Here is a 17,710-nt window from a genome sequence, read left to right as displayed (position 1 = left end):
GTTTGCTGTCTCGGGCAATAGCGCAAAAGCAACAAGTGCAACTGCCACAGCGGCAACATCCATGCCAGCGGAGGCGAAGGTGGTGTCGGAGGCGATGGCGATGGCGGAGGCGGTTGCAGCCATCGATGGTCGCTGCAGTTGGCATCGTTCAATTCAATTGACACTTTTGGCCCGCTGTAACCTTTCTCGCTGTTGCACCGCCGTTGCACACAAAAAGGAGTCGCAACAAATTGCCACAACATCATCAAAAGACAAATGGCGGCAGCGGCAGCGGCAGCCTCTCTGTTGCATCTAACTATCTATCCATCTGTCCATCTGTCTCTCCCTTTCTCTCTCCTCTCTCTGTTCAGATTAGGAGGCAAATCCGATTTTTTATGGACCCTATTTGCTCCACGAGCGAGTGTCGCTGTTGCTATCTGTCTCTCCCATGGCTGCAACAAACAGCCCACATGTTGCTGCCGCCACCGCCGCCGCTGCAGCATCGATTTTACGATTAACAATTTCACTTTCCGTTGCACTTGCAATTATCCTCCGCCCGTCTAAATATTTGCTTAAGTTTATGGAATTAATTTTCCCTGTTGTGTTTTTGTTTTTTTTTCATTCGCAACCATCGATCGGTATCTGGCAAACCATAAACTATATTTTACAGTTGGAGACCCCGCCATAAACATTTTATATATTTAAATATATTTCCTATTTATTTTTGCACAGCAAAAAATACACTTTCCAAGAGGGCATTTGCAGCTTTAGATTTAATATGCAAAAATTTAATGAAAGATATTTCTTTTTATAGATTTTGGAATCTCTTTTATGTCTGTTAATATTTTATAGATTTATTTTTTATGGCAAGAGTATCGAAAACCATGACTCCCAGAAGTCACCAATTCCTTTCTTGTATTTTTTTTATTATTTATTTTTTTATTTTCTTGCGACTGTCCCACGCCGCATTGCTAATGGTCTGGTTGGGATCCTGGCTGAAGGCTGGCTGGCTGGCTGGCTAACAGATTTAGACATAAACCTGTCACAAGGCAAAAGTCCAGGCCAAACCCAGAGACAGACAGTCGGGCAGACAGGCTTCCTGTGGCTGTTTGCATTCATTGTGGGGGCTAAAGCCGTTTCCGACACCTTTTGCCACCCAAAATGCAGCTGTGCCCCCAAGCAAGGAACACACAAAAAACACATTCAACCCACCAAAAAAAGTGCACACAGACACAAGCATTAAAAAAAGAGGCTTTTCTTTTCTTGTTGTACCCTTGTGGGTGGGGAGAGATGCTGTAGGTTTTTTTTTCACTGCATTTTCCCCAGTAAAAAATATAAAATATATGCATTACTTTTTTTCTCTTCTTTCTTTATTTTCTTTCAATCAATTGTTTGATGGCTGGCAGTTTTTTGAATGAAAAAGTGTAGGAATTTTCCAGACTATTTTATAGGGGTACCCGGGTGACCATATATCATCCGAAATGGCTTAATATATGACACATCGAATGTGAGGTAATATAAATTGCAGACAATATCGCGTGTGGGGTGGGATTTTTATTTCCAAAATGCCAAAATTACAGGAAGAGAAAATAAGAGATTGGTAGGGAGTTTATGTGATATTATGCGAGCGTTAATAAAATTGATAAAAATAATGGTGGGGTTAGAAAAAATTGGAGAAAAAAATCTGAAGAGCATAGAGCTTAAATTTGTTTAGAATAATAAATTTTAGAGGGTTATCATTTCTGCAAATGAAGTGCACAACCTTACCATATGCATGTGCAAATATTTATTTATATTTATTGTCAAAGTTTCCATTAATTCCAATCAATTTAGAAAAAAAAAGAACTAAGAAGAACTGTTCGTTAAACATTAGAATAACAAATATTTATCACAGAAATTTATGTAATTTCTAGGCAAAAAGTCTCCTGAATCTTCTGAAAACAAAATCTTTTTCAAAAGTGGCTTTCAAGGCATAAATTAAATTTTTGCCAACAAATTATATCAATTTTCAGTTCAAAAATGTTGTTAAAAATATTCCATAGCTCTTGAGCAACACCTCAATTTATTCTCAAACATCTTCGAGTATTAAGCATGAGCGAACCAACTTCCTTGCTAATTAACTGATTGATCATCATTCGGAGAAAAATCGAAAAATCAACCAGACTTGATTTTACGCGTAGAAAACTGCTCACCCCCTCCCTGAGCTGCTAGAAAATTCTTTGATGGACACGCCACTTGGTGCACTTTTGGGAGCAGCATTTGCCATGGCTCAAAGAGCTTCCAGAGACATGTTGGCTTTCCTTTCTGGTCATCAATTTGGGTTTATTTTGCAGGCAGTTAGTTAGTTTTTCACACATGCACAAAAACACGATCCCAGCGGCGATCCCAGACAGAGAGAGAGAGAGAAAGAGAGAGAGACCGAGCGGCGCGACAAGTTTGCCGGTAAAATGCAGTCAGTCAGTCGGTTGGCCGCTTCGGCAAGTGCATGCCGATGCCCGATGCCCGATGACGATGTCGATGTCTCTCGATTGTTGAGGTAATGCGCTCTCTCTCTCTCTTTCGCTCGCTCTGTGCACAGATCTGGTTTTTGCTCTCTTTTTTTTGGTATCTGAGATGGCAAATATATCTGCACACACACTTGTGGGGGAGCCCACAATTACCTAGAGTTCGAGTCTGTAATACGTTCGTTTCAGTTCTCATTTCGATTTCCAGTGGTGCGATCGTGCGCTTCGTGCCTCGCTCCCTGGTGGTGGCCTCCTCCTAACGGCGCGTGTGTGTGTGTGTTCGCTTGTGACGAAGGAGCCGCCTCCTTAACGAAAAAGACCCTATAAGAAAAAGGAATCAACGTACAGTCGTATCCTTGTGAAATCGAATCAATAAACACGAGTGTTTTTGAGTGTTTCTCATGTGTGTCCTTGTGCCTGCAGTGCACTAAAACTTTGTCTTATCATTTGTAATGTAAGGTCCTTGAAGGAAGAACCCCCAACTTATACAACAGCTGTGACCTTTAGAGGATGTTTCCTAGCAGTTTCCCCCCACTAGTTGTTTTTGAACACATACGAATTATAACTCTTAATTTTGCAATTATTTCCACATCCCATCCATGGCGTGGATATTTATCATTGGCAAATATTGATTGTGATTTTAGCGAAGTTCGGCTTTTATTTGAGAACTGGCAGACCGGATGCCACTTCCACCTACCCATCAATCATTGTACACACACAGAAAAAAGTGGCTCATTTAGCATAGTTTGTCCATCAATTAAAAGGGGTCCACTCCACTTTAATCACTATTTGTATCCACTTTAAGTTGTGCAAATTTTTCCCCCAATGAAAAGTCAACAGCAGCGAGAGTAAATATTAGATTGGGTTTTGCGGGATTTAATTAGGGGAACTTTGGGGGACATTTTGTGCCGCTTAGAACTGATATTGTTTTTGACATTTTTCTCTCTTGCATTCACTGCAATGGAATGTTTTTCTTTATGCATAAAAATATGATTTTGTGGCGCTATTTAATGTGCGTGAAACATTTCAATGCTAAAACGACAATAACAAACAAAAGAAATTAAAAAGTGGTTCGGCTTAAAATACTTGGCTGCAATCCAGATGAAACATCTATAAAGATTTTTGCACACATTAAAACTGCATTTAGAATAATTTTTTGTATTTTGTTGGAAGCTATTTTTGCTTCAGTTGAACTTCAATTTTGGAAACAATTAGTGAACTAATTTAAAAACATTTTTAAGCAATGAATAAGTATGCTTTAAGTCTTTAGAACAATAGTTATTTATAAATTTTAAATTTAATAAGGGAATTTGCATTCACATAGAAAGTCATTTGATTTTTTTGTAATATTTAAAACAAAGAATTAAATCATTAATACAAATAAATATGTACAAGTGAATGTATAGCTGTGGATCCCCGTGAAATTAATTATTTGAATGGAACTAAAGCAGTTCCGACCTTTTCTGAGAATCTTTTAGTCACGCTTCATATTTTTTTAAATTTAAATACAATCTCCAGGAAATGGCATTTAGCTAATGCAAATAATGCAACGCAACAATTACACATTTATAAATATTTTTTCCGACTAATTTAGTAATTGAATGATTCCTCAAAAAACTTCCACACAGACTCTCAGACTTCTCTTAGACCACAATCTGAAGTAAGATTTCCTCAATCAATGCAGCACATGTGAAGCGGTTTGCCCCCACAAAATATTTTCACTTTTTACCAACACACAGACTGTGCGACGACATACAACCAAAAATATGTAAACCAATTTTCACATCGTTGTTGAAATATTTTGCATTTATTAATTTATTCAAAATGCAAAAAAGAGGCAAAAGAAAAGCCAGAAATTCCTGACAAACTTGTAGGCAAAAATTCAAGTGCCGGAACGGAATGGAACGACCAGAGATTCAGCATCAGCTTCAGCTCCAGCTCCAGGTTAACCCAATATGCCTTACATGGTACACGACTGCTGCTGCTGCTGCTGCTGCTTACTGCCTTACTGCCCAGGCCAGACAGTTTGCATTTCAATACGCTGATTCAAGAAGGGTGTTATGAATTTTTTGAGATGTTTGTTAGGCATCGAAAGAAGCTTCTTTGTAGTCGTTGTTCTACGAGCTTCTTTATAGATAAAGCATGATACGTATACCCCTATATTCTTAGTTTCTCTTTGGCTGTTTTCGTATATTCATAGATCTTTGTGATCATCTATAGATATTTCTATCTATGGTGGCTTGGAACTGCTGGTCTACTTTTCTTTGCAGAAAGGTATTCCAAGGAAAATCAGCTGCCGCACAGCTTCATAGAAAGGAGCTTTGGCTAAAAATCTTATCAGAAATTGCTACTTTTTGTCATGCAGGCATGATATAAAGTAGTATTTTTCTAGAATTTCTAAGAAAAATTGGTGGATCGTTAATTCCTTTTTTGAAATTGTAATAATTTTTCTTATGGAATTTTCTAATTAATTCAATTTCAAAGGACTTTTTCAAGTGTGTTCTATTGTCCTCTGCCGAATCTTATATTTTAAAGACAACTAGCAGTCCTTTCAGATAATAATCGTAGCATATTTTGACAATCCCCAACAGCTAAACAGCTAAAGAGCAACCAAACTTTGCCTCAAAGTTAACTTTGAAGTTGCCTTTCATTCATTTTTAGTTTTTGCTTGAGTCTTGTGACTGGCAGACAAGTCATAAATACATACAAGGAAAAATATGTACATATGTACATGTGTACATATGCATATGTAAATACAATATAAAGCCCCAGCTGCTGTGGAGTTTTCCTTCTTCGGTGCCGTGCAAATGCTGCGTATGGGGGATATGGATGTGGATGCAGATGGATGGGGAATTGTGTCTGTGGTGTGGTGTGGGCGTGAGGTGACATAAATTGCAATGCAGCCCAATAATTATTATAGAATACTTTTGTACAACAAACAAATTTACGTATGTTGGGGCTCCCTACCACCAGTCGAGACTTGTGAATGGGAAGTGGACTCTGGGGTCTGGGCTCTGTGCTCTAGGGAACTGTCAACGGATTGGACACATTTAACATGTTTGGCTGCAGCTTGGCAGTGCTAGGTGCTGGCTAACACCCATTTGATACACTTTTTGCACTCCACTTTAGAGTCCGAGGAGAAAGAGGAACTAAACAAAAACCAAGCGTCGCGCTCTTACAATTTACAGATGTAAATTTTCGTTTAATTAGCTCTGGAGGGGAACCTTTTTGCTGGAAAAACTTCAACCGAAAAAAAAACCAAAGCATAGCCAAGTAAAAGCTACTTGTTGGCGGGCTCCCTGGGTTTATTATGCAATAAAAATGTATACAAAATGTGCGCTAATTGTTGCATGTCGTCGTCGTCGTCCCTCGCAACCATTTTTCTTTTCTCCAACAATCTCCACACACTCCCCGCCCCATTTCTGTGGCCACATTTTGAACCACTTTGCCTGCCGCTGTTGACGGTTATGAGAGATTTGTGAGGTGCAAGTGGAGGTCCCAACACCACTCCAAAAGTGAATCAGTTTTTGTGTTGAATAGTTTGTAGTTGTTGACATCTCAAGTTGCAGAGTCAGTGTCTTAACTTGTCTAACGAAAAGGTGTTGCTGCTGTGTTCGAATGGAATGCGCATCTCTTTCAGGCATAACTCACAAAATATATAGAGCAGGTTTTCATATTATTTCTATTTAATTTCAAGTACTCTTTGCTGGTGGGTGAGTTTATTTAGTTGAGCATTGATTTGGGGATTACTTTCTTACTTAAATAATTCAGTTCATTCACTGTGAGGTGCAAAGCCAAAGTTCATAATAGATTGAATATTTAGTATATGGATTTTCAATTGCATTTTGTTCAACATTAATTGACCCTCACTGTACTTTAGCGATCTCCAAAGAGTGTCTCTCTTCGCTGTACAATTCCATTCCTCAATATTTATTTTATTTTTCATTGTTTATTTATATTTTATTTCTCATCATTTTGCAAGCGCACTTGCAGTGAAATTTACTTTCTGTTTAATGCATGTGTTATTCGTTTGTTTATTTGTTTGATTTTCATTTTTATTGGTCGCCTAGCGGCAAATCGTAGATTTGTTTTTATGGTAGACGCTGCGTGCGTTTTATCAGCTCGTTAAATTGTCATTAATTGATAAATCTCTTAATAATAGTTAATTGATGTGCGACAAACGAAACGATATAAGCTAAGCATTTTTCGACAAATGAATGGGCAATATGTTTGGTGAAAACAATTTATTAATATTTTTGTGGGTAAAATAGGACTCCACACCAAACGATTTAAAGTGGGTTTTAAACTTGGAACTCGATTAAATATTTTCAGCAAAAGTATTTGAACAAATTTTAACTTTATTTACACATCGAGTATTCGTGGCGAAGTATATTTTTGTGCCAATCTAAAGCAATCTTTTCTTTCATTTATGGTACATTTTGTTCAGCGTTTGAAATGGGAACAAATAATCCTTACAATTCCCAATTTTTAATATGGTTTCTAAGCTAAATGTAAGCACAATATGATGGTTGGACCTAAAAGTCTCTGGTTCTTTTGTTCCTTTTTTTTCTGTTTGCAGAATCTGCACTAGATTTAAACAGACTGTGCAAATACTTCAAGTATGTATCTTAAGCGCTTAAGAACAATTGCTGAAATCCAATGACGGAAATGGAAAATTTCCAAGATAGAGTGAAAAACAGATCTGAGATATGAGAGAGAAAGAAATCTCATCTCCCTGCGACTTTGTGTCTCTCGTTCATAAAGAAGCAGGAAATCCAAATGTTGAGGCATTTTTATAGGCAACAATAAAGCGCAGCCATGACATAATAAATGCCAGTATTTGTGTCTCGGATGCGTATATGAATATGCATTTAGAAGATACATTCTTTTGCTGTATTCGTCGCAATTATTTGTAGGAGAATGCGCGCTGGTCGCAGGCGGTCACTGACCAAAGCAGTTTGAACCGAAGAAATAAATCGAAAAAACGTTGCTTAATTATAAACATTAATTACAAAATTGCCAACCAAAATAAGTTCAATCTTGACATAATTTTTGTCAATCACAAATGTCTTATTTATATACATGAAACGCCTCCAATTTGCACGCAGTTTTCATCTCACACTTGACACAAATACGTGGGAGAGAAAGCTTCTTGATGCATCGCAGATCTATAATATAGATCCTTATATGCACTTATTTCAGTCTGTTTAATTAGTTTGATGGTTTTTGCATTTCGAACTGTCAAATTTGACACTGTCACATGCAATTTTTGAACACCAAAATAATTTTGCAAACAAGCTAATAACAAAAGTTGAGAAATATGATTTTGAGACAGTTGTATATGTATATGTGAGATGTATATTATTTAATTTTCTTTTCCCTATGTTATATTTATTGTTATTATTTTTAGATTATTTATTTAAATTTTTTCTTTATTTTTGTTTTTAAATCTGGGAATTCCTTTTTCTGTAATCAGCTTCGGGAGCGCACTTTAAACCTGTGTTTTACCCCACATCACAGATTTTCCATATAGAATTTAGTTGTTGTTGCTGTTCTTGAAGCTCATGAATATTTTTATTCATTTGCGATTGTTATCAATAACATTTTTTAATCGATGAATTCCCATTCCGTTGCTCGCTCGCTCTCTCGCTCTCTGTTCTCAGAGTTATTCTGTTCAACGTCACTCACAGCTGTTTCAACTGCAGATCTCGAGCGCGCTCGCACTTGTTTTGTAGTTTTAATACAAAAAATGCTTAAAGTTGAATGTTACGACTATGGGATACCGCTTTCATGTGATATTTTTATGCAGAACAACAAATAGTGCGAGTTTTCCTAATTTTAAACTTCACACCAAAGGAAACTATTTATTACGGGTATACTTTGCATTTAAGTACAACAAAAGGAACCAGAAATTAAAGACTGACTAATAGCTCCACATGAACCACAAGCATACCCTGGAAAATACATTATTTTTGGTTAAAAATCGCAAACTGCCCAAGCAACAGAAAGTCTCATATACCCTTTTCATTCCATCCCAGTACGGCGCACTCCAAAAATATTTCCCATTGTCACTTAGAGTTTTTATTATTCCATGCCATGATATTTACACACTTAGCGACACCTCAGAGACTGCTACAGAGCTGCCAGTTAAGTTAATAAATTGCTTTAGCGACAAATCAACCCAAAAGATTTCAACGTGTCAGTACACACACGGATGTGCTTGGGAAGTAACTCTTGCTTAGGGTCACAGCTGTTGTTGCCACTCGATCGACTCGTTAATGATCTATAATAATTCTCCATATAAATATTGTATAATACGAAGCCAGCCCCCCGTACCCAGACACCCAGACAACCACAAAACGAATGTAACAAAATGCTGCTACAATTCGCTGTGAAGTTCATTTGTTGTGAGTTGAAAAAGTTGAAAACGAATTTAACGATGTTTTTAATATTCTTCTGGATTATATGGTTCTCACAAATAATAGCCATATCAACGGTATTTATGAGGTGCGAAATACTTACATATTATAGCAATAAATTACACATAAAATGTTGCTCTAAATTCCACTCAAAAATTCATTTATTTCTGTTTCTTTTATTAGCTTTCCAGAGATCATAACGGAGCTGCCAACTGTCACAGTTACGGAGCTGCCGCTGGATCGCCTCAAGAATCGTCTGGAATCTGTTATACTCGAGGAGATACAGTCACCGACGAGCAACAAAAGCGAGGAGCAACAACAACAGCAGGAGCAGGAGGAGCAAACGCTGCAGCCACTGTTTGAGGCAGTCAAGGAAGTGCCTCAGAAGGGTAAGACTTTACATGTAGATGATGTAATGTTAGTACACGTGTGTACTTAATATGTACAGTGCGTTTCAGAGGCTTATAGCTGAAGATTAACTGAAAATGAAGCTCAAAAGAGAGAAAGAAGACGCAAAAAAATTTTTGCAATTGCTTTAAAGAGCTGAGACCTTAGACTTCATTCGGGATTTCACGATAATAATCGATAGGCACATGTACAGTGCGTTTCAAGAGTGTGTAGCAAAGAGCGGAATAAGTCACAAAAATACCTAAAAAGTGTAGATCTTCGATCAAATCTGTACTACAGCCTCGATATTTCGCTATCGTGCGATATTGATCGATAACATTATTTATCATTTTAGATAATTCTGTGCCAAATCTTTTTCTAATTTGGATTTTTCTTGAATATGGAAGACTTTTTGTATTATTTCGATAGCATTCCCAATGTTTATCGATATTACCAGCAAACAAACTTTACTAAAACCCTCCGAAACGCACTATTTTCTACATATTTTCCTACTGTCAAGAATTCTCCATAGAACTAAAGGCTTTTTCCATCCCTTTTTAGATGAACAAATGCCGAAAATCAATGATCCCGGTGGAGGCTATGATCTGGATGGATTGGTTGCATCAGCAGAGGCTCTGGGCGCTGCAGGAGATGACGGCACTGGGAATGGGACCAGCGAAGAGCAGCAAACTGGAGGAGTAGCAGGAGTTGCAGAGGGAACAACAAATGACACAATGGCCCCAAAGGCAAATCTGACTAAAGCGAATGAAGAGGTGCCCATGCCCGTGTTCTCCGAGTGGGCGCAAAAGCAAATGGAGGCGGAAGCGAGTCGCGAGCAGGCCATGGAGCTGGAACAGCAGGTGGCCAATAATTCAGCACAGCGAAGGAACAACACGGGATCGGCGAGTGGCAAACCATCGACACTGAAGCTGCGCTCCAAGAACTATGCCTCGCCCGATTGTGGTGCGAAGATCATTGCCTCGAATGGCGATGCCACCAACACAGGCGCCGTGTTGACCCAATCCAGCGATGAGTACATGCTGAGCACGTGCGGCAGTCGCATTTGGTTCGTCGTGGAGCTGTGCGAGGCCATACAAGCCCAAAAGGTGGAACTGGCCAACTTTGAGCTGTTCAGCTCATCGCCCAAGAACTTTACGGTGGCCGTTTCGAAGCGATTTCCCACACGCGACTGGAGCAATGTGGGACGCTTTGCGGCGGAGGATAAGCGCACGGTGCAGACGTTTGAGTTGCATCCACATTTATTTGGGAAATTCGTACGCGTGGACATACATTCGCACTACTCCAAGGAGCATTTCTGTCCCGTTTCGCTGTTCCGTGTGTTTGGCACCTCCGAGTTTGAGGCATTCGAAACGGAGATACGTCCCAGCGATGAGATGGATGACTTTGATGATGATTTTGAGCAGGGCAGCAGCCACAAAGGCAACGCTGGCGGCGGCGGCGGTGGTGGGATCTTTCAAAGCGCCTCCGATGCGGTCATATCAATGGTCAAGAAAGCCGCCGAAGTGCTGGTGAAACCCACAAAGGCATTTAAATGGTCCGCAGAGTCGCTGCTCTGCCGGACGCCCACTTTTGGCTCCTTTAGCTGTGCCAGCTGCAACTCTACGCTGGTGCAGCGTATCAACAGTCTGCTGTCGTGTCAGTTTCAGCAGCTCCAAGGGCTGCTCAATCACAGTCAACTGCGGGCGGATCTGCTGCAGAGTGGCGTGTGCCAGGAGGAGTATGGCATTGGCCTGTGGAGCAGCAATCAATCGAGTGGCCTGGCCAAGCGGCAGAGTTACTTTCTGAGCATGCTGCCAGCGGAGCATGTGGGTGCCATGTGCAAGCTGCTCCAGGCAGAGCAAAACAACACCGTGGATCAGCAGTTGGAAGCGACACCAGAACTGAAGCCGCCGCCAGAGCCAGCGCAGGAGAATGCCACAGCGGCAACAGAGACGAGGAGCAGCAGCAGCAGCCAGCAGGAATTGATTGTAGAAAAACCCATGGAAAACCAAGCAAGCCTCGAAATTGTAACGCCCGAGGCTGTGGATAGCCAAGAGCTGCCCTCAATCGGGGAACAATCCCAGCCCTCAGCGACCGCAACTGCCGCCACAACGAACTCCACGCCCGCAGATGTGAATATATTCAATGTGCCCGCAGAGCTGGAGGAACTGGAGCTGCCTGTGGCGCCCACCCAGCCAACAGTCTCCTCGGCACCTGTTACACCCACTCTGGTGGAGTCGCCCAGCGATGTGGAAGCCACAACAATGGCGCCCAGCTCCAGCGAATTGCCGCACAACGCTGAACTGGCCATCGAGGACAGCAATCCCGCCAATTGGGAGAGTCTGGACAATCTGTTGACCACCACAGTGGCCTCCATAACCGCAGGAGGTAGTGCAGCCGCTGCCGCTGCAGCAGCCGTGGCGGGCAATGGAAATGGGAACCATTTGGGTGTAGGCGTTGGCGTAGGCACTGCCGGAGCTGGAGCAGGCGGCATTGGATCCAATGTGAATCTGCAACAGAAGCTAACGAATGGCGCGCAGTCGGAGAGTGTATTCATACGCCTCTCCAATCGCATCAAGGTGAGTGCAAAGAACTCCAAAGAGAGACAGAGAACTTCAGTTCTTGGGGCAAGTGCGTCAGCAGTTGGCGTGGCAGCGCTCCAACAAACGTGGAAACAAACAAACCCCAACCCACCCACGCGCAGACAGGCCATGGAAGACCATGGAAGGGCCTTGGTTGTGTAGGAAAACAAAGCAAAATTATACCCTGCCAAGGGATAGGACTGTTATTGTGGCAGCTAGTGTCAGAAATAGGATTTATAGATGGATACAAAAACAGAGGAATAAGTGTACCTGAGGGAACGTCTTATATAATGGGTTTGCGAAGGTTTTTCCTATGCTCAGAGCTGTATTCTGCAAAAAAAAATAGATAAACAAAGTACATGTCCTGTGCATGACAACAAATATTTGTTGATAGTGAGGATATTCGAAGGCTTGGATGGTTTTCAACGGCCTTTTCTCTGATACATTTTCAAAAACAAAATACATGTCGTGTGCATGACGAAAAAATTGTGTTCATTACACTCTAGTCTCTCCGATAAGGTTTGTGTTTTGTATCCACCCCACCGTTGCTTCCTGCCGGAAGGAGAGTATCCCTTATTCCACTTCCTGTTGACCCAATCAGTTTCTGATTTGTTTATGGCCCAACTTGCGTGTTGGCTGCTCATTACAAGTGGCAGCAGAGTCACTTCCCGTTCAGGGCTCCGCCCAAGGGCCAACAACAAGCTGAGGGGCGCCGCTACCTTGCCGACGAACGTCATCAGAGGCAGCCCATACCCGAATCCAATGCCACGATAAAAACCTTTTGCTAATGTTTCTGTCTTCCACAGGCGCTCGAGAGGAACATGTCGCTGTCTGGGCAGTATCTGGAGGAGCTGTCGCGCCGCTACAAGAAGCAGGTGGAGGAGCTGCAGCAGACGCTTACGCAACAGACGCTGACGGTGCGCTCGCTGGAGGACCAGAGCAGGCGATACATCGAGCAGGAGCAGCTCTACCAGCAGCAAAGTGCCGAGCTGGCCGGCGAGGTGCGTGCGCTGAGCTACCAAGTGCAGGCCTGCATTCTCGTCATCATCATTGTGGGCAGCTTTATCTTTCTGATGCTCGTGCTGGGCACTGTCTACTACCGCAAGTTGCGCCGCCAGACGCAGCAGCTCAAGGAGGATCAGCCATCCAGCCAGGCTAGGGCAGCCAAACCGAAGCTGGATCGTCGCAAATCCTACGAACAGATGCTCAACCAGCCCTCGCCCAAGCAGCGCCGACCCAGCGAGGAGGCAATGCTCATACTGAAGGACTGCGGCGATAGCCAGCATGTGGGTGGCTGCCAGGAGCTGGCCAGCAGGCAGCGCAAGATATCCGTGTGCTATGGCAGCAACAACAACATTGCTGCCAATATGATGAGTGGAAATCCCAATCTACGAGCCTCGCTGCATCGCCGCAAGGGCGCGAAACATTCGTGGCACAACAGCTTGGACACGACGGAGATGCAAGCCAGTGCCGGCGAGCAGCTGGACACGTTCTTCGATGCGGGTAAGCCACAAAAAACCTTCACAAATGCCAGTCAGAGTACAACTAACCACTGATATCCTTTACAGACACTCTAAAGAGCCTGAAGCAGCAGCCGTCGTCATCGTTGTCGGGTGGTATGAAGGCCAGCAAAAAGAAGTCGCTGCAACAGCAGTTGGCGCTCAAGCGGCAGGAGTCGGCGCCGGCTAGCATGATGCAGAATGAGCTGGCCCTGGAGGAGGAGCCCACATCGCAGAGCGATTTCGATGAGAGTCTAATGCTGGACGATGATGATTTGGCCAACTTTATACCCACCAGCGATCTGGCCTACAACGAGTTCATGCCAGAGGGTCCCTCCGGCTACCTCGTGCTGGATGCGGTCGATGGCAAGTCCAATGGCGCGGAGCAGCCGCAGCTGCAGAAGCAGGCAACCAAGAAGTCGCGAAGGCTGTCCTCGCCTGCCTTCTTCAAGTCGCCGTTCAGCAAGAGCAAGAACAAGGGCGGCAGCTTCAATGGCTTTGGCGGCATCAAGAACAGCCATTCGGTGCACGAGTCCACCTCATGGGAGTGGTATCGCCTGAAGCGCAGCGAGAAGCAGCAACAGCAGCAGCCGCATCATCATTCAAAGCAGACCAAAAGTCTGCCCAATTCCAGCCTGGATAGCTCCTCGCTGTCCGAGGTGAATTTTCCACTCAATTCGAACTCCAATTCGACACAAAACTCATTTCGCATACTCGGCGAGGCCATACGCTCCTCGGGGGAGTGCAGCAGCATAACACCGAATGGTAATGGCCAAGCGGGTGGCAGCAGCAGCGGCAGCAACAGCGGCGGCAGCACCACCTCCTCCACCACGAAGAAGAAGCAGCGCGCTTTTAATAATTTATTTCGCAAAGTTTTTTGAGACCTTTCTTGCTATATTTTAAAGCCCAGTGTTCACCATGGAGAGAGCCGTTGATAAATAAATTGTTATATATTTGTTTTGGTAGAAAAGTATGAAAAGTGGCCCCCAATTTCAGTTCCTTTTAAATGACTGCAACGAGAAACAACAAATTCTAGTACTTACTTCTATTTTGTAAACCTTTTCTAGCAACGAACTTTGTGCTGTTGCCTGCTAGCAGCCGAAAAACCTAAACCCAAACGAAGGCAACTTTTGTCTACGAAAAATCGTTTAACTGAAATAATTTAATTACGAAACTTAAGTTGATAAATGTACGCTAAATATGTATGTATACGTTTATGTATGTGTAATTCCATGCCTCGTTATTCTTGCTATCTGAAAATCCCTTACTTTAATTTGATGAAAGCGAAAAAACATTTTGCAATACGTTTTCTTTTGCCACATTTAGCAATTTTGTTATTATTAGCAATTCTACAATACAATTAGTTAATAGTTTAGCTTTTTAATTTATAACTAAAATACACTTAACATTTATTTAAAAAACGATTCTTCTATATCTTCAATTCGCTGAGGAAGTCTGCCACTTCGAGCGCATCCTCATTGGCCAGCTTGTGCTCTTTGATGGCCGTGTTTAGGCCACGGCCTGCGGTGCCCATGGCCTTTTGCCAGTGCTCCACCGTTTTGTACTTTTCATCGTTGGCACAGTAGACCACCTCGTTGATGTCCTCCTCCAGCTTGTAGCTGCAGACGGCCGGGAAAACCTTTTGCAAATTGGCCATGGCCTCCGCTTTGAGCGTCTCATCACGACACACCAGATTGAGCATGAACAGACCCTTGGGTCCAATAATCTCCTTGATGTGCAGGAGCACATCGTGGGCTAGAAAGCCTTGTGGTGGACAGCTCATGCCCAAGCTGAGATCTTTGCTGTCCACATCGAACAGGACGGCATCAAAGTGGATGTCTATAAAAAGAATAAACACGTTACAGAGGAACCCAATTAAGGGATAGATAAGGGTAGCTCTACCTTCATTACGACAGCGCTCCACAAAGGCCAGACCATCGTCAATGACCACATGGAAGCGTTTGTCCTGCTTCAGTTCGAAATATTGCTCAGCCACCTCCAGCATTATGGGATCGATCTCCACAGCCGTAATGCGTGAATGACTGCAAAGGAATTACATTAACGAAATAAACAGCAAGTAGATGCTATAAACCTACGGTAGCGCGCCATGTAGAAAGCTGCACAGTCCACCGCCGCCGAGTCCAATGACTAGCACATCTTTTTGTTCATTCTTCTTGGGATTCTGCAGCGTTGTGGCCAGTTGAACGCCCACGGACATGTACAAGTGATGCTGACAGGCCAAATAACCAAAGTCAATCTTCTTGCGCTCCTTTTTGCCCTTGATTTTAACTAAAGTAAAACAGAAACATTAGAAATTTCCCCATAGAGCCATTGTTCTACTCCACTTACTTGTCTTTACCAGCGCCTCTGATTGCACAACAAACTGATTGCTGAGAAATATTAGACGCCGCAACGTTTTGCCACCGGCTGCCACTTCCTCGATGCGAAACTCGCCGGATATCTTGGAGAAGCCACTGATCAGTGTCTCCCGCTTGCCCACGTCGCTGCCCAGCGATAGATATGGAATCTGTTCGTTAAGTCCAAACGGAGCCAAACTAGTGACGGTGTCGCCCAGCTCTGCCTTGACCTCGTCGAGGGTATTGTAGACTTGATCGCGATGCAGCGTAATTACCGCCAGGCGTTGAAACTTGGCCGATGCCTGCAACTTCTTGCGTCCCGCGGGCGTGCCAAAGAGCCACTCAACTTCTCTGCCCTGCGGCACAATAAATGCCGCATATTTGCCCAGGCCTCTGGCTGCCGGCTGATCCAAAATGTATATGCTATAGCGCGGAGTATTCTCCGAGGGTCGATACAGATCCAGCGTCACCTCATCGTGTCCGGCAATGCTGGAGCGGGCCAAGCCATTGCATACCAGGGCGGCTTTTTGCACGGAAGACACGGCGTTGCTTAGCTCCGAAGATTCCGTAAACCTTTGCATTTTATCGTTGCCCAAACCGAATTCCAAAATCTGTAAATAACAAATGAGATGAGTAAATGTTCTACAGCTACATTTGGCATCTACTAACGGGCATGGGAAGACTCTTAAATTTTGTGGCAACGACCACAAAAACTGGCAGCTTCATGGCATCATCGGCATTCTTCTCCTTGTTGGCCTGCTCCACGCCCAAACAGTGTACGATGCGCAGCATGCAATTGTGACGGGGCAGAAAGTCCAGCAGAAAATTGAGGATGTGCTCCTGCAGCAAGGATATGCACACATAGCGACCGCCATTCCTACAATGGAATTAATATTGCTTGATCCAAGGAAACATGATGACGCCTGGGCCTACTAACCTCATGGTACGTAAAATCTCTTTGAAATAGTTCTCCACCACAGCTCGAGTTTCCACGGCATCATCCACAAATAGCGCATCCAATGTGCCCTTGTCCAGGGCCACAGAGAAACTCTCGTCGGGAAATGTCATGGCTGTGGCATCCATTTGCAGGAACTTCATGTCCGGACGCGTGCGCGCATTTTGTTCCAACATCTTCTTCACAGCCACCGGCGAAATATCAATGTTGGTTATGTCTCTGTGTGGGGCAATGCTTTTGGGTTATAATATTCCATAGAGACTCGGCTTTTTCCGTACCTGAATCCCGTGTCATACATGTCCATGCTCAGTTTGGAGTTGCCGCATCCCAGCATCAGAATCTTGTCCACCGGCTTAATGTATTTGTGTATCTGATCGCATAGGTCCAGATATTCGCCATACCTAGGAAATTGTATATGCAATTTTGGTTAAAAAACACATGTTGCTTTTTGTTGGTCCTAAAACTAACTTTTTACATACCATTCAAAGGCCTTTTCGCCACGCTTCTTGAAGAACTCGTTCCAGTAGTCGGTTTGCGCGAACTCTTCGCGTGTCTTTGGCAATAAATTCATTGTTAAATGACAATTAAATGAAAGAATATAATAAACAATAAAGCGCGGACTTATCGAAAACAGACCAGCAGAAATATACCGGTATATACCAAAAAATGTTTTTAAAATACCATATACTGGCTGGGCAAAAAAGTATATTCTAGGTGGAAGGTATTTCACGAAAATGAAAATTTCCAATCGTGCAACACGATCCCTAATCATAATTATAATAATTAATAATTATACACATAAAAGAGCCAGATTGGACAAAATATGAAAAATGTAAGCTTACAAAAAGTTCACATCCTCAATTGAAATTTAACGGCGCATATTCCAAACACAAAATATCGAAATTACCATCGTGCAATACATCGCAGCCAAGCCCCATCATCGTTATAAGCAATCTGAGAGAGCAGAGCAGTGTTGGCAACTTATAGCTAGATAGCTAGCTAATAGCTAGATGGACATATGAGACAAT

The 17,710-nt window shown here is 42.9% G+C and overlaps 2 protein-coding genes across 3 annotated transcripts; one reads left to right on the top strand and one right to left on the bottom strand.

Moving 5' to 3' along the window:
- The first annotated feature begins 8,825 nt into the window (after positions 1–8,825).
- On the top strand, positions 8,826–14,792 carry LOC117901592 (SUN domain-containing ossification factor). 2 transcript variants are annotated; one of them, XM_034812402.1, is made up of 6 exons: positions 8,842–8,890; positions 8,969–8,990; positions 9,086–9,291; positions 9,851–11,868; positions 12,678–13,374; positions 13,440–14,792. In XM_034812402.1, exons 1-6 carry the CDS (start codon positions 8,857–8,859, stop codon positions 14,249–14,251), a joined length of 3,789 nt encoding a protein of 1,262 aa, XP_034668293.1. In that variant the 5' UTR covers positions 8,842–8,856; the 3' UTR covers positions 14,252–14,792. The 2 variants fall into 2 exon arrangements, with proteins under 2 accessions (XP_034668292.1, XP_034668293.1); XM_034812401.1 differs by having other exon boundaries at positions 8,826–8,990.
- On the bottom strand, positions 14,674–17,318 carry LOC117901596 (eEF1A lysine and N-terminal methyltransferase homolog). Its single transcript, XM_034812409.1, has 8 exons — positions 17,162–17,318; positions 16,961–17,083; positions 16,665–16,901; positions 16,397–16,604; positions 15,720–16,338; positions 15,467–15,659; positions 15,273–15,412; positions 14,674–15,209 (listed from the first exon to the last, which is right to left on the bottom strand). The coding sequence occupies exons 1-8, from the start codon at positions 17,251–17,253 to the stop codon at positions 14,800–14,802; spliced, it is 2,022 nt and encodes a 673-aa protein (XP_034668300.1). The 5' UTR covers positions 17,254–17,318; the 3' UTR covers positions 14,674–14,799.
- Between the last annotated feature and the right edge of the window lie 392 nt (positions 17,319–17,710).

The sequence above is a fragment of the Drosophila subobscura genome, chromosome U, assembly GCF_008121235.1.
Source record: "Drosophila subobscura isolate 14011-0131.10 chromosome U, UCBerk_Dsub_1.0, whole genome shotgun sequence".
Lineage (NCBI taxonomy): Eukaryota > Metazoa > Arthropoda > Insecta > Diptera > Drosophilidae > Drosophila > Drosophila subobscura.
Note: the sequence above shows the minus strand (reverse complement) of the source record. Positions and strands in the feature narration are given on the sequence as shown.